A 20,321-nucleotide genomic window follows, 5' to 3' on the forward strand; every position below is an offset into this window, starting at 1 on the left:
GCAGTGGGATATGACAGACTGCTTGGGCCCCTGCACTCATGTGGGAGTCCTGGAAGGAGCTCTGGGCTCCTGGCTTTGGCCTGGCCCAGTCCCTGGCCATTGGGGGCATATGGGGAGTGAGCCAGTGGATGTAAGATCTTTCTTTCTCTCTCTCTGTTTCTCTCTCTCTCTCTCTCTCTCTCTCTCTCTGTATCTCCTATTTTCTCTGAAACTTTGACTTTCAAATAAATAAAAAATAAATCTTAAAAAAAAAAAGCCTGTTGGCCGGCGCCGCGGCTCACTAGGCTAATCCTCCGCCTTGCGGCGCCGGCACACCGGGTTCTAGTCCCGGTTGGGGCGCCGGATTCTGTCCTGGTTGCCCCTCTTCCAGGCCAGCTCTCTGCTGTGGCCCGGGAGTGCAGTGGAGGATGGCCCAGGTGCTTGGGCCCTGCACCCCATGGGAGACCAGGAAAAGCACCTGGCTCCTGCCATTGGATCAGTGTGGTGCGCTGGCCGCAGCGCGCCGGCTGCGGCGGCCATTGGAGGGTGAACCAACAGCAAAGAGGAAGACCTTTCTCTCTGTCTCTCTCTCTCTCACTGTCCACTCTGCCTGTCAAAAAAAAAAAAAAAAGCCTGCATAAAAGCTGGACCAACTCCCCATCCCAATACAAGGCAGGGCATTGGCCCCTAGTCTTGTCCGTGGCACATTTCCCCCCTCTTGGTTGTTGGATGTTTAACTGATTCATATTCACTTTATTTTTCTGTTAAATACAACTTTTCCTTTTAGATGCCTCAGTTGTATGTCATTGTTAAGACTAGCTTCCTCACTTAATATTAAGAAATCACCTGTGTGTCTTTCTAGCACGTTTTAGAATCTCCGTGCCCCCTGTCCCCTTCCAAGATGAACCCTGATCCACTGCTGTTTGATGAAAGGGAGGGAACCATTTGCTTTTTGTCCTTGGTCGGCCCTGGTGTCACCAGCGGAAAGGCGTGGAAGCTGTGGGGTTCTGTCTTCATGCAAGAAAGAATTCAGGTGTGAGGCAGAGAGCGAAGTGATAAGACTTTATTTGGGATAGGGCATCTGTCAGATCAGTCGCTTGGACTGGGGGAGAGCGAGGTTACATGGTAGAGTGGAGAGAATACACCTGGGCAGGCCAGGCGGGCGGCTCAGCAGAGAAGCAGAGAGCTGAGTCTGTTTGGACTCCCTAGGGAGTCTGTTCACCCACCTCCACCTCTCTTCCAGGACAAAGGATGGAGAGTCCTGGCAGAAGGGTTTGTTGGGTGAAAATTAGCAAATTCCTCCCCAGATTTGCTAGCTTGGGGCAGAGTAGGGGGCCTTCCCTTGGGGCATCTAAGGTTTTATTGCCCCATGTTCTCAGGTCAGGTAACCCATCTGGTCCTCAGGAGAGAGAATTCTCCTGGGCCCTTTCCTTGGGGGAAGGGCTGGGACCACCTGGGAGGTCATCAGGATCCGGGCAGGACTTTGAAGTGCAAGATGGTGGGCTTCTGGAGCTTCCGCAGTGGGTGCTGGTCTTCAGGCCTTTCCCATGCACACGTGGGCTCAGTTTCTGACTTGCTGCCTAACACCGGGAGTTCATGAGTCTTACCTGGCCAGCATGGCCACTGCCGCTCAGCGTGAAGCTGCTGCTTCAGACTTAAGAGGAAACCTGAGAAGCTCAGAAAGCGCAGGGCTCCTTCCTTCCGCCGAGGTTCACGTTTCCACTCTGACTCCCTGAGCCAGGCTGCGCTGCCCAGGAAGAGGGTACTGGGAAGCAGTCCGTGCTGGATTCTGTCCCGGGTGGTGTCACTTCCATTCAGCGTTCATACCTTCCTGTTAGGTCTCTCTCTCTCTCTCTCTCTCTCTCTGTCTCTCTGTCTGTCTCTCTCTCTCCACTTCCTCCACCCCGCCCCCAACAGAAGAGTAAACCAGAACCCAAGAGTTGTTGTTGCCCCAGGCTGACAAGTAGCCTTGCTTTGCAAAGCCAGTGAAGTAGGTACAAAAGCATTGGAGGGGGGAGAATCCAGCTGGGGAATCTGGAACCTCTTCTCCGAGGATGAGGGCGTTTGACTTCGTCCTTGGGAGAACAGTAGCATTTACCAATGGCTTGTGATCGAAATTACCCGTCAGGTTCCGAAATGGAATATTCCAGTGAGCGCCCTCTCCTTGTCTAGTCAATGGCAATTATCAATTTATGACCAGTATTGTTTTCATTTTACCATTCCCTCTCCCATCCTACCCTCCAGTCTTTTCAAAGCAAGCCCCAGACACCGTATCATTGCATCTGTATATTTAGAATGTATCTCCAAACAAGATTTCTTAAAAGCACAATCACAGAAAAAAATGACAGAAATTCCTCAATATATTCAACTACTATTCTGTATGCATTTTGTCATTTCCCCTGCTGTCTTGTAATTTGTAAAATAGCTTTTGCATTGTCATGTAAACAGGCCCATGCATTGCCAGCTGGCAGAGGCGGCCTAAGTTCCTTTTGCTCTGTGGGTTCTCTGCCTGCTGCCAGTCTCATGCCCCCTTTTCTCCTCTGAAGGGCAGTGTCATGGTTGGGACGTGGACTTGGTTTCCTGTTAGGCTTTGCCACTTGCCAGCTGTGTGACTCAGGACAGTTCCCCAGCCTCTCTGCCCCTCAGTTTCCCTGTCCGTCAAAGGGGCATCATTCTGTCTGCTATGCTGATGTTTGCAAGTCTTAGAACAGAGCCTGGGCTGGCGATGGGCATTGTCAAAGTGTGGGCTGTGGCCCTGGACTCAGAGAAATTCCTACAGTCCCGTGGAAGCCTATGGCACAGGCGTTATGACACCGCCTAGGACTTCCAGGTCCTACATCAGAGTGCCTGGGCTTGACTCCCAGCTGTGGCTCCGACTCCGGCTTCCCACTAACACAGACCCTGGGAGGCAGTGGGGTGGTCCGGGTAGCTGGGTTCCCACCACCCATGTGGTGGGAGATATGCCTGGATTCCCTGTTCCTGGCTGTGGCTGGAGCCCAGGCCTTTTTGGGCATTTGGGGAGTGACACACAGGATGGGGGTACTCTCTCCTGCTGTCTCACTTTCTCTGTCTCTCAAATTAAAAAAAAAAATCCCCTAGGGGCCTTGTGGTGGGAGGAGGCCCCTGGCGGTGCAGTGGGCTCCTTTTCTGTTTCTCTCTGCATCCTTTAGATTCTGGCCTGTGATTGGTCAGGTAAGGCTGGCACACAACAGAATTGTGAACAAGTAAGGTATTATTATTATTATTATTATTTATTTATTTTTTGACAGGCAGAGTGGACAGTGAGAGAGAGAGACAGAGAGAAAGGTCTTCCTTTGCCATTGGTTCACCCTCCAATGGCCGCCGCGGCCGGCGCGCCGCCGCCGGCGCACCGCGCTGATCCGAAGCCAGGAGACCCCTGGTCTCCCATGGGGTGCAGGGCCCAAGCACTTGGGCCATCCTCCCCTGCACTCCCTGGCCGCAGCAGAGAGCTGGCCTGGAAGAGGGGTAACCAGGACAGAATCCGGTGCCCCGACCGGAACTAGAACCCGGTGTGCCGGTGCCGCAAGGCAGAGGATTAGCCTAGTGAGCCGCGGCGCCAGCCAAGTAAGGTATTATTTAGTGGACGTGGCTTCTTGACTGTCCTTTCAGGTTGGGCTTTGTCTTCCTCTGTGTTTCTTCAATCAGCTGTTCTGTCTCAGAAGCCACTCTTCACTTCTCATGCATTATCTGGGCTACAGCGACTTGTGATCTCCTAAGTAGAGCCTTCCAGCACTTTATAAACATGTCACAGACTTTCTGTCTTCCTTTGTTCTCCGTCAGGAACAGACATCCCAGTCTTGAGAACAGCACAATCAGTTTTTATTCATTTAAGGAGCAGTAGTAATTTGACACTTGCTAATATGTAACAAATTATATTGGGAGTGGTAATTACAACTGCAGCTGGGTCCTAATTATACTGTAACCTTGATGCTGTAGAAAAAATGGAGACCAAGTTCAGCATCTCGTGCTGGAGAATAATAGTCTGTGTCAGGCTTCTCCTGAACTGTCGGCATTTGCGAATCGTGGTGCCAAGTCACAAAGGCTGTTTTCAGTTATGGTGTCACCCGGTGCCACGATGCACGAGGATAACACTGGCCCAGGTCCCTGCACCTCTTCCAGGTGTTACTGGCCAAGATGACCGGAGCCCTGGGCTCCTGTCTGGCTCATTGCAGACTCTCTGAGGTGCTTCTGCTTTCAAAGACAAGGCTGTTAGTCTTTCTTTCACCTTTTAGTGAGGTTTGAATGAAATCAGACGAGAAGGCTTCTGGCCCAGTGGAATGAGCTGGTGGTTGTTAGCACTATAATTAATAATCAGTAATACGGTTCCAGAGACCTCCCTCTGCAACCCGCCTTATGATCTTAGTGCCATTGCCCGTCCCGTGGGCTGAGGCCCTGTGCTGTCACGCGCTTTGTGCCAAGTGCTCGTTGGTCACTTGTCATTCCCCCTCTGGGCAGGGTTTCTGGTCCATTTGGCATTGTCTGCTCAGGGCCTCAGGGCCTGGTACGCTGTAGCCTCCCTGTAGGTGATAGTGTTGCGTGAATGGGCAAGTGCAGCTTCCTCATTGAAAGCAGTAGATGTCAACTGGCACGGGGCAGCTTTTTCCCAGAAGGGGTCTTTGGCAATGTCTGAAAACAGCTGTTTTGGCGGTCAGAGCTTGGTGGGGAGCAGGTTGCTACTGGCTCCTAGTGGGCAGGAGCTGAGGGTGCTGGGCAGTGTCCTGCATTGCCCTGGACCTTGCAGTGAGAAAGGCTCACTGGACTTAGAGCCAAGAATGACGCAACCTACAGTAGGGTCAAGGTTGGGAAACACTTGTCTGAGGCAACTGGACCACCTGGGCTCCAGCCCCGTGCAGATGTCATGGACCATGGGGCAGATCAACCTGTGTACAACCTGCAGCTTCCTCAACTGTACAGGAAGAGCATTCCACCTGCTCCCTGAGTTGTTTGAAAAGAAAGGTTGTAGGCCGGCGCCGCGGCTCACTAGGCTAATCCTCCGCCTAGCGGCGCCGGCACACCGGGTTCTAGTCCCGGTTGGGGCGCCGGATTCTGTCCCGGTTGCCCCTCTTCCAGGCCAGCTCTCTGCTGTGGCCAGGGAGTGCAGTGGAGGATGGCCCAGGTGCTTGGGCCCTGCACCCCATGGGAGACCAGGAAAAGCACCTGGCTCCTGGCTCCTGCCATCGGATCAGCGCGGTGCGCTGGCCGCAGCGCGCCAGCCGAGCCGCGGCGGCCATTGGAGGGTGAACCAACGGCAAAGGAAGACCTTTCTCTCTGTCTCTCTCTCTCTCACTGTCCACTCTGCCTGTTAAAAAAAAAAAAAAAAAAAAAAAAGAAAGGTTGTGCAGGGTCGCGCGAACTTATTCTACCTGAACGGATTTATTTTGCTGCTGCTGTCTACCCATCTTTTACTTATTTATTTATTGGAGGGGGTAGGGGGAGAGAGAGAACTATCTTCCATCTGCTGTTTTGCTCCTCAAAGGCCCACAATAGAGAGAGCTGGGCCGAGCTGAAGTCACAGGTGCCTGGAACTCCATTCTGGTCTCCCACTTGGAGGGGTTGGACAGGGACCCAAGTACGAGAGCCTTATCTGCTATCTCCCAGGATGTGCATTTTCGGGAGACTGGAATCATAATTGGAGGGAAACAGGGAAACAGATGCCAACCAGACTCCAGTGTGGGGTGTGGGTATCCCAAGAGGCATGTTAACTGCTGAAGGTCTGTCCCCAGTAGCATTTGAATACAGTGTTTTAACTTTTTTTTTTTTTTTTTTTTAAGATCTATTTATTTATTTGAAAGGCAGAGTGACAGAGAGAAGAGACAGAGGGTAAGAGGTCTGTCGCCCTCTGGTTCACTCTCCAAATGGCTGCAACAACCAGGGCTCGGCCAAGATGAAGCCAGGAGCCTGGAGCTCCATCCTGGTTTCTTATGTGGGTGGTGGAGGTTTAGGGACTTGGACCATCTTCTACTGCTTTCCCAGGTGCATTAGCAGGGACTCGAACTGGAGCTCTGATATGGGATGCCGGCAAGTAGCAGCTTACTCTGCTGCCCTGCGACACTGGCCCGTGTTTTTCCTCTTAGCCTGTCATCTTTTGTTGCTTAGTTCTTTGTTCAGCTTGTGTTGGAGCTCCTCTCCACCCATTCATATGAAGAATTAGAAATGTCTCGAGATCTTGCCTCAGTTTACTGTATTTTCTCTAAGAGCAGCTGACATGAGGCCCAGCTGATGTTATCACTAGGGTTTACAAGGTACTTTTAATTCATTCTCATTGGTTGTTGGAGAACCTGGTAGCATAGGGTAGACTTTGCAGTTTTCCCCACTTTGTAGAAACTGCAGCCCAGAAATGCTAGCTGGTTGCCCGAGGTTCCCACACTGTCCCTGTTCAGAGCTGTCCTCTGCCCCGTCCCTGGGAACGGGCATCATCTGCTGCCTCTCTGAGGAGTGGAAAGCAGAGACAGAAAACGTGTGTTTCAGAAAACACTCAGACTGTCTTGTCAGTTTTTGTTTTTAACCCCTGGGAGCATTTGCTGTAATGTTAGCTTTAGCTTAATGACGATAATAGTAAAATCGAAAACTAGTGTGCTTGGAACTTTCTTGGCATAACAGAACCCACAGTAAAAATACCACCATTCATCTCCTGGCTGTTCCACTCTGCTTGTTAATATCAGAGTTTTCATTCTGATGGTTTTGAAGTTGTTTAATGTTTGTCCACCACAGCGCCGAGTTAAAGCCAACGTACGTCAGAACCTACTGAGTGGTTCGGGTAAACATCTCTGGCACCCCTGAAATGACCCCTGCTTGTGAAATGACCCAGTGGGTTGCCATCTGTGGTGTCGATGCTTTATAAGTCAACTGTTGAGTGATACGAACTTTTAAGGGCTGATTGCGCAGACACGTCGTGGTTTGCAGAATGCCTAACTTGGCATTTTATCTGTATGCTAATTGGTATTTCAGTAACTTTTCTTCATCATTACTGCTCTGCACTTATTAGGTATTAGGGGAACTGTAGTCTAAGAGGCAAGTAACGCCGTGATTTCAATAAAAATTATTTTCTGAAGTTTGATGAGACACCTCTTTCTTTATTCCCCTCAAGTTAATGTTAACTGTGTGGTTTTGGGGAATTCCAGGCTTTCTTTTGCAATTGCTGATTGTATCAGTCAAGGTTCACTTGTGGAGAACAGAATCGCTCTAGCTGGTTTAAGCAGAGGCAGATTTATTACAGGGTATTAAATGGCTTTCAGAATTTGTTGGGAAGGTGAAGAAACAGTCTTGAGGTTGCATTCTCAGCAGTGACTTCCAGAGCCTCCCAGCAGAGCAGGCCACCAAGGGAGCAGCGGCCCCGTGTGCAGTTACAACACTGCCTGCCCGCCCGCCCGCCGGGGAGGGTGTCAGCACCGCTGGGCCTCTGACAGGGGAGGGCAGGACGTTGCTTCAGGGAAGCCAGACGCTTCCAACGTGCTTGCCGGCAAAAACAGTAGCTGAGTGCGGTCCCCAACGTCCAAATCTTTGCCTTCGACATGTCACCCAGCTTCCTTCCCTTGGTTCATGGCACCCGGGCCAGATAGCTGCAAGGGAGCCCGGGAAATGTAGTTTTAGTTTTAGCAGCGGTCTCTGCAGTGCAGGAAGATGGAGAAGGCGAGTGGGCCCCAGCTTGAAGCTGCGGGATCATGGTCAGGAGTGCCTTTCACAGGGACTCGATCCATCTGCTACGCTTACTTCCTTGCGTCTCCTCTTGCCCGTTCTGCTTGCCCCTGCATGTTTGCACGTGCACACACACGCACACACACACAAAGTGGACTTTAGCCATATCTGAGGTGAAGAGTCACTGAGGTAGTTCCAGTGTACGCCTGTGCTTGTCTTGGCTTTCAGACTTCTGAGGTGTGGGAGGGTGACTGGTGTCGTTGGTGGCGTAGCAGCTGAGGCCGGACTGGGCCTCTCTCTCCTAGTGGTTCACAGCCCCCCACTCGCTATGATCTTTTTGTCTTTAATTGGTTTATTTATTTGAAAGAGCTACAGAGAGAGATCTTCCATCTGCTGGTTCACTTCCCAGATGGCTACAGTGCGCACTGCTGGGCCACGCCAAAAGCTTGGGTTTCCCATGTGGGTGCAGAGGCCTAACACCTGGGCCATCCTCTGCTGCTTTTCCCAGGCCACTGGCAGAGAGTGGGATCAGAAATGGAGCAGCTGACTCTAACCGGCCTTCATATGGGATGCCAGCGTCACAGGCGGCGACTTTACCTGCTGAGCCACAGTGCTGGCCCCTTATGTTCTTAAAGCCATAAGCACATCTGTTCCAGACACCTTGGGTACCACTTGGGAAAACCCCACAGGTGACTTAAATATGCAGCTGGGCCTGAGGCCCTGAGTCAGTCAGTGTGGTAGAATCGAACGTGGTCCAAAGCTGTGGCTCAGTTTTAAAAACATTTTATTTATTTATCTATTTATTTATTTTCATTGCATTTGAAAGGCAAAGAGAAAAAGAGAGAGGCCAACAGAGATCTTCCATTCCCTGGTTCACTTCTCAAATGTGCACAAGAGTCAGGGCTGGTCCAGGTAAAAGCCAGGACACTGGTAATGAACCTGGGTCTCCCATGTGGGTGACAATAACCCAGGCCCTCATGGCACCACCTGCTGCCTCCCAGGGTGCACACTGGCAGGAAGCTGCATCAAGCAGTGCAGCCCAGGCATTCTGAAGTGGGCCACAGGCGTCCCAAGAGGTTTCTTGGCTGCTGTGCAGTTGCTCACCCTGAAGCTGTGGTTCTTAAATGCTGTAACTGCATCAGGATCTCCTGGTGGACTTCTTTTCTTTCTTTCTTTTCAAAGATCTATTTATGTATTTGAAAGAGTTACACAGAGAGAGAAGGAGAGGCAGAGAGAGAGAGAGAGAAAATCTTCCATCGGATGGTTCACTCTCCGGTTGGCTGCAACGTCCGGAGCTGTGCTGATCCAAAGCCAGGAGCCAGGAGCTTCCTCTGAGTCTCCTGTTCAGGTGCAGAGACCCAAGGACTTGGGCCATCTTTACTGCTTTTCTAGGCCACAGCAGAGAGCTGGATCGGAAGTAGAGCATCCAGGACTCGAACCGGCACCCATATGGGATGCTGGCACTGCAGGTGGCAGCTTTATCCACTACACCACAGCATCAGCCCCATCCTGGTGGACTTTCTAAGCCGTGGATTGCTGGGTCTCCTCCCCAGAGTTTATTGCTACTGCTGTTCCTCCTGGTCCTCCTCCTTCTCCTCCTCCATTTATTTGAAAGGCAGAGGGACAGAGAGAGGGAGAAAAAAAGCGATCTCCCTGGTTCGTTGCCCAAATGCCTACAACATGCAGGACTGGGCCAGGCCAAAGCCAGGAGCCAGCCTCCCTTCAGGGTGGCAGGCACCCAAGACCGTGGCTTGTCATCTGTCTCCAAGGTGCATTAGTAGAAAGTTGGATTGGAAGTGTGGAGTAGCCTGGACTTGAACCTGCACTCGGATAAAGGATGTGGGTGTTCCAAGCCGCTACTTGCTTAACCCACTGCGTTACAGTGCCCACTGCCCACCCCAGAGTTTCTGGCTCCGCAGGTCTGGCTTGGGGTGCGATACTTTGCGGTTGTACAAGTTCCCGAGTGATGCTCACACAGAGGGTGCAGGCACCACGCTCTGAGAGCCACTGATCTGAGAGGAGCACGCTGGCTTCCCTGGTGGTAGCTGATTTTCACCCGAAGCCTGGTGTCTTCACAACACTTGTGGGGCACCTGCTTGGTGCTTCTTTGAGCTGAGCACTCAGGTGCTGTCCGGAGGTCGTGGGCACGCATCTCGAGAGCTCCCAGTGCGAGCGGAGAGCTTTGCTTTTCTCTGCGTTTTGTTCTTCAAACGGGCATCCTTTCTTTGTGTAGGTGGCCTTGCAGCCGTCCCCGCTGTGCTGGGTTTGACAGCGGTTTTGAGTGCATGCTTTTGTGCCACTGCCGTTGGTGAACGTATGGAGCCTGTAAACAAGGCTTGATTGCAGGCTGAGAAAGCTGGTTTTGTGCATATTGCTGCAGGTGGGGGTGCCTTCCCCAGAGACCCCCACTTTGACTTACAGCAGAACAAGAATGAATTCTTTTATGCTGAAAGATGATCTGGTTGATTCTCCCTGCCACCTTTCCCTCCACTCCCATCCCCTTTTTAAAGAGCCAGAGGTTGAAGCTGTGTTTTTCCCTGCTGGTTGCTTTTATTTCCACGAAATACCTAGCTAGTATGTATGTGTTTTGCAAACGCTATTGATGACCCACACGGTTCAGCTGCAGTGATCTCAGGAAGCTTACGTATTCAGTGGTCTTCAGGTTCTGTCCCTGTGCAACCTAGATTCATTGACTGGACCTGCACTTTCCATACTAAAGTTAAATGATGCAGACTTAACATTTATGGAAGAAACCTGCGTGCATGGAGTTCTTTCTAACGCCCTCCTTCCTCTCCTTTTCCCTGAAGTCTGGAATTGGTATAAAGTGTTGTCTGAGAATGAAAATCTTTTCTGTGTTGATTTCATCGGCCTGAGACTTCGTAGGTACTTGCCCAGGACCCTTTTCCTTCTAATGATTTTCTCATTGAGCTTGAAAACCAGCTACTTGATTTAAAACTCGTGGAATCAACATTTTGTCTTAATACTGGAATCTATTCAGCTCCTTGCTGATGCACCTGGGAAGGCAGTGGACGATGGATCAAGTCGCTGGGCCCCTGCACCCACGTGGGAGACCTGGAAGGAGCTCCTGGCCCCTGGCTTCCCCTGGCCCAGCCCTGGCAATGGCCATTTGGGGAGTGAACCAGCAGATGGAAGATCTCTTTCTCCCTCTCTCCCCCTCCCTCTCCCCCCTCTCTGTAATTCTGCCCTTCAAATAAATAAACAAAATCTTAGAAAAAATATATTGACATCTATTCTTACAAGGTTAGATTCCAAAGAACAATGATTAAGAATATCAGGTGGCTGGCGCCGCGGCTCACTGAGCTAATCCTCCGCCTGTGGCGCCAGTACTCTGGGTTCTAGTCCCAGTTGGGGCGTCGGTTCTGTACCTATTGCTCCTCTTCCAGTCCAGCTCTCTGCTGTGGCCCAGGTGCAGTGGAGGATGGCCCAAGGACACCCGCATGGGAGACCAGGAGAAGCACCTGGCTCCTGGCTTCGGATCAGCGCGGTGCGCCGGCTGTGGCAGCCATTTGGGGGGTGAACCAATGGAAGGAAGACCTTTCTTTCTGTCTCTTTCAGTGTCTAACTCTGTCCAAAAAAAAAAGAAAAAAAGAAAAAAAAGAAAAAATCAGACAAGTCTAAGCAACAGACAACATCAGCCTGCTGGGTGTAGTCTAAAGTCTGGTGAATCTTCTCAAGCCCAGGAATGAATGAGGCCTTTTTTTTTTTTTTTTTTTTTTTGGATTTATTTATCCATTTGAAGGTCAGAGTTAAGGAGTTAGCACTGTGGAACAGAAAGTTAAGCCTCTGCCTGCAGTGCCAGCATCCCATATGGGCGCTGGTTTGAGTCCCGGCTGTTCTGCTTCCCATCCAGCTCCCTGCTAATGCTCCAGGGAAAGCAGCAGAAGGTGGCCCATGTGGGAGACCCGAGGAAGCTCGGGGCTCCTGGCTTCAGCCTGGCCTGCCCCTGGATATTGCGGCCACTTGGGGAGCCATGGAAGATTCTCTCTCTCTCTCTCTCTCTCTCTCTCTCTCTCTCCCCCCTCCCCCCCGTATTTCTGCCTTTCAAGTAAATAAATAAGAATCTTCAAAAAAAAGAAAAAAGTTACAGAGAGAGAGGGAGAGAGGGAACTTCCATCTACTGGTCCACTTCCCAAATAGCAGCAATGAGCGTCTTCTGGATCTCCCACGTGGGTGTAGGGCCCAAGGACTTGATCCATCTTCTGCTGCTTTCCTGGGTGCATTAGCAGGGAGGTGGATCCGATGTGCAGCAGCCAGGACTCGAACTGGTGCCCACGTGGATGCTGGTGTCGCAGGCAGTGGCTTTACCTGCTACGCCACAGCGCCGGCCCTTAATGAAGTCTTGCACCTCCAGGCTCGCTCAGCGTGAGTAGCTGCTGTGATGTGATGTGCGGAGGGCCACCGTGTTTCCATGGTTGCCTCTCTCCAGTTTGGTGACCTTCCTGGCTGTTGGTTTGCACCAGGTCGAGTCCCTCTCCGTCCACCGCAGGGACACTGGTGCTGCTCCCTGGAACCTGACGTTGTCTTCTGTGAGCTGTGTCAGTGCTTTTCCTACGCTGCAGGTGACACTTCAAACAAGATGAGAGTGGGTGGTAGAGGTAGAGGTGGAAACTCCGGGAGCCACGCAGCGTTTGTCGGGTGCGGGATAGAAGGGATCAGCGTGGGGATGAGGCCCGGGGGCTGGCAGTGATTTTTCTGCATCCACCTCTATTGAACCGTTGCATGTTTGCCCAGGACCCGGTGTGTGTATAGGCCTCGGGGACATTACCCAGTGGTGATCATTTACCTTCAGCCACACCTGCAGCTTTGAGTCATTCCAGGAAGCAGGATTGATGGGGTCAGGAAGCAGAGGACGTGGTGACTGAGGATGAAGACCCCTAAGGTCCCTTCCCCTGTCTTCTCCTAATTCCTTTAAGTTATGAGCCGGGGTAAATCAGCATTAAGTTTTCTAGGCTAGAGCATGGTAGGATATACGCACTTTGGATGAATACTACAAATATTGTAGATGCTGTCGACTGAGCGCTTAACCTGCGTGGCCGTTTTGGTGCTCAGCACTTTGTCAGTTTCTCCTGCCACCCTTGCACCCCCCCAGGATGTCCCCTCTTATAGACGAGGAGAGTGAGGCTGAAAGGGCAGGACGCCGCGGTCAGAGGCCCAGCCTCGCCCGGGCTCCAGGATGGTCGATGCTGGAGCCGTGTTCTTCCAGCACTGCATGGTGCTGCAAACTGGCGTCAGGTGAGGCTGGCAGAGTCCACTTCTCAGCGTGCACCGTGTTTCGCTCCTGGTTAACGTCCGTTCTGGTCCCCGGAAGCTTCCGTATCAGGGCTCAGTGGACAGACCATTGCAGTGGGAAATGGAAGATTTGAGATGAGTGAAAATTCCAGGAAACACTTAGAAATAGCACCGATGGGCATCTAGCCTGGTGTGTGGGGAACGATTGAGCCCTCCGGGCCTCGGTCTTACCTTCTGTGAAATGTGAACAGTGAAGTCCGTGGCGCGCGGACCCTCAGACCGGCTGTGCAGATCCAGAGGTAGCCATCATGCTTTGAAAACGATGGGAGCCGTGTGAGGGGGCATGACCGTATCGGTCACACGTGTGTGTCCCTGTGCCCTGCACCGGGGGGCGGGGGGGAGTTGCAGAGCTTGGGACTGCCAGCAGGCACTGCAAGTGCATGGAGAGTTAGCAAGCAGCTGTTACTGTGGGAGCACAGGGCAGGGGAAGATGCCCAGGGAAGGCCTTAGAAAGCGCATAGCACAGGGAATTAATTAGATGTTAGTGATGTGGCATTCAGGTAGAGCAAGAGTAGCCCTGATGTGTGGGCATTTGGGAAATGAACCAGCAAATGCAGTCTCCACGCTTGATCTTAGCCAAAAGGCCGAGAAGGGATAGCAAATGGAATCTCTCCCTCCCTCCCTCCCTCCCTCCCTCCCTCTCTTTCTCTCTCTCTCTCTCTGTCTGCCTTTCAAATAAAATAAAAATAATTTAAAAAAGAAAAACCAACTAGGTAAGAACTTAGAGTACCACAGCATGAAGTGCTTTCTTCCCCAGAAGTTGCCTGTATTTTATGTATTTATTTTACTTATTTGAAAGGCAGAACAATAGAGAGAGAGAGAGAGAGAAAGGGGGAGAGAGATCTTCCATCTGCTGGTTTACTCCCCAGGTGCCCACCCACAACTAGGGCTCTGCCAGGCTGAAGCCGGGGCCTAGAACTCAATCTGGGTCTCATGCCTGGGTAGGCAGAGAGCCAAGTACTGAACCATCATCTGCTGCTGCCCAGGGTGTGGAGCAGAGCTAAGACTCGATCCCAGGCGCTCTGAGAAGGGATGCAGCTGAACCCACGGCACCACAGTGCACACCCCTGGGCTCCCACACGCTTTTTTTTTTTTTTTTAAGCATATTTATTTATTTGAAAGTCAGAGTTACACAGAGAGAGGAGAGGCAGAGAGAGTGAGGTCTTCCATCTGTTGGGTCACTCCCCAATTGGCCGCAACAGCCGGAGCTGCGCCAATCCGAAGCCAGGAGCTTCTTCCAGGTCTCCCATGTGGGTGCAGGGGCCCAAGGACTTGGGCCATCTTCTGCTGCTTTCCCAGGCCACAGCAGAGAGCTGGATTGGAAGAGGAGCAGCCAGGTCTCAAACTGGCACCCATATGGGATGCCTGCAGTTCAGGTCAGGGCGTTAACCCGTTGTGCCACAATGCCAGCCCCCCCCTCCCCCCCGCCTTTTTAAAAAAGAATTACACTGGGGCGGGTGCTGTGGCACAGTAGGCTAAGCCTCTGTTTGCAGTGCCAGCATCCCAAATGGTTTGTGTCCCAGCTGCTCCTCCTCCGATCCTGCTCTCTGCTTATGGCCTGGGATAGCAGTGAAAGGTGGCCAACTGCTTGGGCCCCTGCACCCTCATAGGAGACCCGGAGGAAGCTCCTGGCTGCTGGCTTCAGCTCAGTCCATCTGCAGCAGTTGCGGCCAATCAGGGAGTGAACCACGGGATGGAAGAGTTCTCTCTGTATTTCTGTCTCTCTCTGACTATAACTCTACCTCTCAAATAAATAAAATATTTTTTTTTAAAAAAAGAATTACGCAGGGATTGTTGTGAGACGCGGAGCTCTTATGTGGAGGAGGGGGTTTCTCCACTCTGAAGGTGGAAGTGGGGGCGGGAGGCGTTTCCAGCCTGTGTGGTCTTCCCCCAGCTTCCTTGGCCCGTGTCCGGAGGAGGGAACCTCACCTGAGACGTGCAGGCAGGCAGCGCCGTTCGTCTTGGGTTGGTTAGCAGCCTCTTTCTGCCTCCTTTATGGAACAGCCAAGAGCACTAACTAATTCAGGGTTTAAGAAAAGATTACAAGTTCTGAGGATTAAAAACGGCGCTGGTGGTTAGCAGTCCTCCGCCGAAGTGAAAAGAGCTGTCACCTTGCTTTGGGAAACAGTGACCGCCCGGCCGGTCCCAGCGCGTCTCTCTCCCGTTCCAGCGATGGCGCTGATAAAATGATTCCTGACCGTGGCGGGCCTTGGAGCTCTGTGTCTAGAGACAGAGGACAGAGAACCCATTGTCCAGAGGTCTCCGGAGCGCCCTAGCAAGCACACAGAAAGGATTTAGAACAATTTGCATAAATCCCCCCCATGGCAACGTGGTTTTGGGGTGGTTCCAGGAAGCCCTCCCTGGCTGGATCGCGGGGTGACGCGGTGCCTGGTGAGCCTGCCGTCTCTGGACGGCTTCTGCCAGCAGGACTGGGTGATGGGACGCTGAATAAGCCCACTGTTTGGTTTCACATAAGGGCCCTTTTGTGTCCGCCTGGGGCAGCCATGTTGAAGTTGGTCTTGCTTTGCTCCCCAGTGATGTTTTTGGATTTTGTGGCCTGGAGAATTAAGCACACCACCTATTCTGAGCTAATCTGTCAAACTTTGCTCTTGGAAGGTTTCTAGAACATGGAGGGTAATAGTCATACTTCTGGAGACTTCTGGTTCATTAAATTAAAAAGCCGGGCCAGGTGCTGGGCGGGCGCTTGTTCGTGGTGGGAAGCCACGCTCTCTGCACAGTCAGTGCCTCATCGCCACTTCCTTGGGAAACACTTCCTCTCGCCTCGCGCAGTTCACAGCAAGCTGTTCTTTGTTGTTTAATATTTCCCTGTGAACGGCATGGCTTACCCTGGAGTGTCCTTTAAAAGTGCTGTGTATTGTACAAACATGTTTCAACTTTTCTTTCTTAAAATATGACATACATGAAACAACCTACCAAGAGCTTTACTGGTTCCTCGTATAGAATGTGATCCTTCTAGAAGCCACATAAGGAGTCTCATTTAAAATCTGGGAGCAGCTTGATGCTTTAGTACAGAAATGAAATTCAGTGATTTCTAAGCCGGAGCCTGTTCTCCTTCAGTCTGCTAGCTTGATTTCTCAGCTTTGTTCCAGTAGTGTAAACATTTTTATGTTTATTTATAGGTGGCTTTAACCAAGAGAGCAGATCCAGCCGAGCTCAGAACAATATTTTTGAAGGTCAGTATCAAGGACTCTGTTTTGTTTCTTGTTCAATTTGTGTTCTGTGACTCTTAAAGTTTATTTCCAAACAGCTCTTCATTTCACTGTTAACTTTTTTTTAAACTTCTTTCAAAAGAAATCGTTTTCAGTGCTGCTGCTTGTTTGAAAAAGTAGGGACCTTGTAGACGGGAGCTTGTGGTGGCAGCGTGGTGTAAGTTTGAATCCCCTGTCTCACGTGCTGTCAGCCATCGCTAAGGAGCTGCCGCGGGCTGTGGTCCTGCCACCCATCGGCGTCTCCAGGATTAGCCTGTGTGGCTTCGTGGCCATGCTTTTCCTCCTGGGAAGCTGGAAGTTCTTTGTCAGCGTCTCAGTCACCTTCCCTCCGACCAGGCTGCCCTGTCTCTCCTGGGCTGAAGAAGCTCACCGTTGTCATCACCAGCACTACCACCATCACCATCACCATCACCAACACCATCACCATCACCATCGTCCTCACCATCACCATCGTCCTCACCATCGCCATCACCATCGCCATCACCATCACCATCACCATCATCCTCACCATTGCCATCGCCATTGCCATCGCCATCGCCATCACCATCACCATCGTGCATGTATTAACCCCGCGGTGCCCTGTGAGGGGGCCTCGGTGTGATGTGTGGTGGGCCCCGGGGCAGGCCAGGGCCACGCTCACTTGTTCCCCTGCTTTCTTACTCTCTATCAGCTTTGTGAGACTGAGCAGCGAGCAATTACTACGGTGCCAGTCGTCCTCGGGCCCCAGACGCTGACGCACTTTGATGCTGTTCTAAAATTAAAGTTCTCAAAAAAGAAACGGCCGTTTTGGTAAAGATCATAGAAGCCAAACGTGGGATTTTTTTAAAAACCTCGTGGAAGGGAGGCTGTGCTGTGTGGAAAGAGGACCAAAGCGTTCCTGGCAGGCTGGTCGGGGGCAGGTCTGGGGTGGAAGGAGATTAATTCTTGGAGCCTCACTTTCTGCTTCGGTGTGTGTGACTGTGACTGTTTAAAAACAACAGCAAGCGGTTGGTGCTGTGATTCAGTGGGTGGAAGCCCTGGCCTGCAGCATCGGCATCCCATACGGGCACCGCTTCGATCCTGGCTACATCACTTCTGATCCAGTTCTCTGCTATGGCCTGGGAAAGCAGTAGAAGATGACCCAAGTCCCTGGGCCCCTGTTACCCAGATAGAAGACCTGGAAGAAGCTCCTGGCTCCTGGCTTTGGATCAGCTCAGCTCTAGCCAGACATTTGGGGAGTGAACCAGTGGATGGAAGACCTCTCTCTCTTTCCATATCTCTAACTCTCTCTGTAAATATGTCTTCCAAATAATTAAAATAAATATTAAAACAAAAACAAAAACAGCATGGCTGGTGTTGCAATGCAGCGGGTTAAGCTGCTGCTGGCATCCCATAGTACTGGTTCAAGTCCCAGATCCTCAACCTCTGATTCAGCTCCCTGCTAATGTGGAAGATGGTTTAAGTGGTTGGGCCCCTGCCGTCCACATGGGAGACTCAGATGGAGTTGCAGACTCTGGCTTCAGCCTGGCCCAGCCCTGGCTGTTGCAGGCATTTGAGGAGTGAACCAGTGGATGAAAGATCTCTCTATCACTCTGCCTCTCCCTCTATCACTGTGCCTTTCAAATAAACAGAATAAATCTGTTATTAAAAAAGCTGAGCCATTGGGGAATTTGAGTACTGATGGAATAGTTGATATTAAGAAATTTTTAGTTTAGTTTTTAGGCTGGGTAATGCTAGTCTGATTATGTGAAATACTCTGTCTTTTAGAGATACAACATTGAAGCATTTACAGGTAAGAATGTGATGCCTTGAGATCTGCTGTTGAATAATGCAGTTTTGAAAGGTCTCTTCCAAACCGGACAAGATCGCTTCATACCGTGCAGCTTCAGGGGTGTCTTCTGAATTTATTCTGCTGCAGCGTGTGCCTGAGTGGAGGCAGCTGCTTTCACCAGCAGAAAAAGCAGAGGCTTGTGGAAGCCTTGGTGCTGTGTACTGCCTGCGGTACTCATGGGCTTAGACCAGGCGCTGCCACTTGTGTTCATATACATTATATATAAGTATGTATCTATATATCATATCTATGAATTATTTTAAAAATCCCATTTGGTGGGATGGGGAAAATGAGTGGGCACTAGGATGATAGCTTTTGAAATTGGAAAGTGGAATGTTGGGTTTATTATCTGTACTTTTTTTTTTTTTTTTTTTTTGACAGAGTGGACAGTGAGAGAGAGAGAGAGAGAGAAAGGTCTTCCTTTGCCGTTGGTTCACCCTCCAATGGCCGCCGCGGACAGAGCACTGCGGCCGGCGCACCGTGCTGATCCGATGGCAGGAGCCAGGTGCTTCTCCTGGTCTCCCATGGGGTGCAGGGCCCAAGCACCTGGGCCATCCTCCACTGCACTCCCTGGCCACAGCAGAGAGCTGGCCTGGAAGAGGGGCAACCGGGACAGAATCCGGCGCCCCGACCGGGACTGGAACCCGGTGTGCCGGCGCCGCAGGCGGAGGATTAGCCTAGTGAGCCGTGGCACCGGCCTCTGTACTTTCTACTTTGTGTACCTCTGAATGTTTTCATAACAAAGTCACAGGAAGATGGAATGAGAACTCGTGTGCAAGGGTCCGGTACCTGGCATGCAATCGATACTGATGCAGTGTGTGCTGGAAATTAAATAATTCAAGCACTGAGGGGATGAAAATTCAATAAGGGAACAGTTAAGAGTAGGAGCAGCTTCTGGGGGAGGAAAATATGATCCATGTATTACCAGGCTTGGGTTATACTTTGGAAAAGCAGAGTTCGTGATAAATTTGCTTTTCACCCAGAAGAGATACGGCAGAGAGGTTCCGGGTGGGAAGGGGTCTGGGTGATGGAAGTTCAGAAAACAGAAGAGGGTTTGCTTCCCACCTAAGCTGACGCTTGCACGTTGGGCGAGGTGTACGAGGGGCTCCTGAAGTCCCTGGTGCGTGCGGTCAGGATCCCTCCATACCGTGCAGCTTCGGGGTGTCTTCTGAGCAGGACACCCCGGCACCTGGGCAGGCCGCCAGGGAGCCCAGAGGAAGGGACGGAGGCTCATTACCTCGAGCCGGTGAAGTCAGCAGTGTCCTCCCAGCTGGCCATGTTGCTTCGGTTTCCTAAACAGGAGCTTTGAGCAACTCTGCCAGGAAGTGGGCGAGCTCGGAGGTGTCTGAGACAGTGCAGCCCTGGCTCTCCCGTGGCTGTCGGCGAGGTCTTCTGGAAAAGGTCCAGGCAGAGGCCGTGGCCGCCTTTTGAGGCCACATGGCTGCTGGTGAGGCCAGGAGATCTTGGCTCGGGAGGAGGTGTCACGGCCAGCTGCTGTGTCCGCTCAGTAGCAGGGGAGTCCGTCCAGGGCAGGGCTGCATGGCTGCCCGTTAGGTCCTGTGCTGTGGACGCGAAGGCTGGGGGTGCAGTCCTTGGCTCCAGGTAGGAAAGCAGTCTCTTTCCTGGGGTCCTTGGGCGAGGGTCCCCCTGACTTGGAGGCCCAGGAGGTGACGTGGGGGCTGGGGTGCATGGCCACCCCCGAAGGAGGCAGTGATCAGGCGTTTGGGGAAGGGGGTGTGGCTCTGGCCGAGGGTCTGGTGCCCTCGGCAGGCCTGGGCTGTGTGAGACCAACACGAATCACTTGACTCAGCGCTGAGGATCTCACTTTCGTGTCCACCCCGTGGCCTTGCAGACCAGGGGCGAAGGGGGCTGCTGCGCCCTGGGGGCTGCCAGGCTGGGCTTTTTAGCGAAGTATGGATCAGCGGTACTGTCCTCTGTGCTGGTTTTCTACGACTTTTCCCTGATTTGATTTTCTTCCTAATAAAAGTCGTGTGTGAGACAGCCCGGTCACCTGCCAGTTAAGATGAGGAGAGGATTCTTGTGTCACTTGGGGGGTGGGGGGTGGGGCCTGCTGGTAGTCAGGGCCTTGGCAGCCCTGGGGATTGGGCGCTGGTGCACCCGAGCCAGATAAGGAGACCCAAGTGGGCTTTGTTCTGGCTTTTCAGCCTGTGTGTTTGAGGAGAGTTCTGCTAAATTCCACTTTTATTTTTTCAGTTGCCTGCTGTATGTGAGGTACAGTGTTGGGAGACGGGCGTAAGTCAGGGCTGCTGCCGTGGTGGGCCTCGCTGTGTCTGTGTATGGCGAGATAGAAGGCCATGGAGTGGTTGGCCCAGTGT

At 51.9% G+C, this 20,321-nt stretch overlaps 1 protein-coding gene and 1 long non-coding RNA gene across 10 annotated transcripts in view; one reads left to right on the forward strand and one right to left on the reverse strand.

Annotated features, from left to right (window-relative positions):
• The window catches only part of SLC25A13 (solute carrier family 25 member 13), a 185,855-nt gene that overhangs the window by 15,312 nt on the left and 150,222 nt on the right, over positions 1–20,321 (forward strand). For all 9 annotated transcript variants that reach the window (XR_016222773.1, XR_016222774.1, XM_051852956.3 and 6 more), the window contains exon 2: positions 16,086–16,139. Coding sequence is in view for 4 of the 9 variants with exons in the window: in XM_051852956.3 (XP_051708916.3) it covers positions 16,086–16,139 (54 nt within the window). In the remaining 5 variants the exon portion in view is untranslated. The remainder of the gene's footprint in view (positions 1–16,085; positions 16,140–20,321) is intronic.
• Positions 11,351–15,192, reverse strand: LOC103349466 (uncharacterized). The gene is made up of 4 exons (XR_016222775.1): positions 15,057–15,192; positions 14,875–14,962; positions 13,117–13,196; positions 11,351–12,978 (listed from the first exon to the last, which is right to left on the reverse strand). It is a non-coding gene; the product is annotated as an uncharacterized LOC103349466 (long non-coding RNA).

The sequence above is a fragment of the Oryctolagus cuniculus genome, chromosome 16 (genome assembly GCF_051225735.1).
Source record: "Oryctolagus cuniculus isolate XC-2025 breed Fujian yellow rabbit chromosome 16, ASM5122573v1, whole genome shotgun sequence".
Taxonomy (NCBI): Eukaryota; Metazoa; Chordata; class Mammalia; order Lagomorpha; family Leporidae; genus Oryctolagus; species Oryctolagus cuniculus.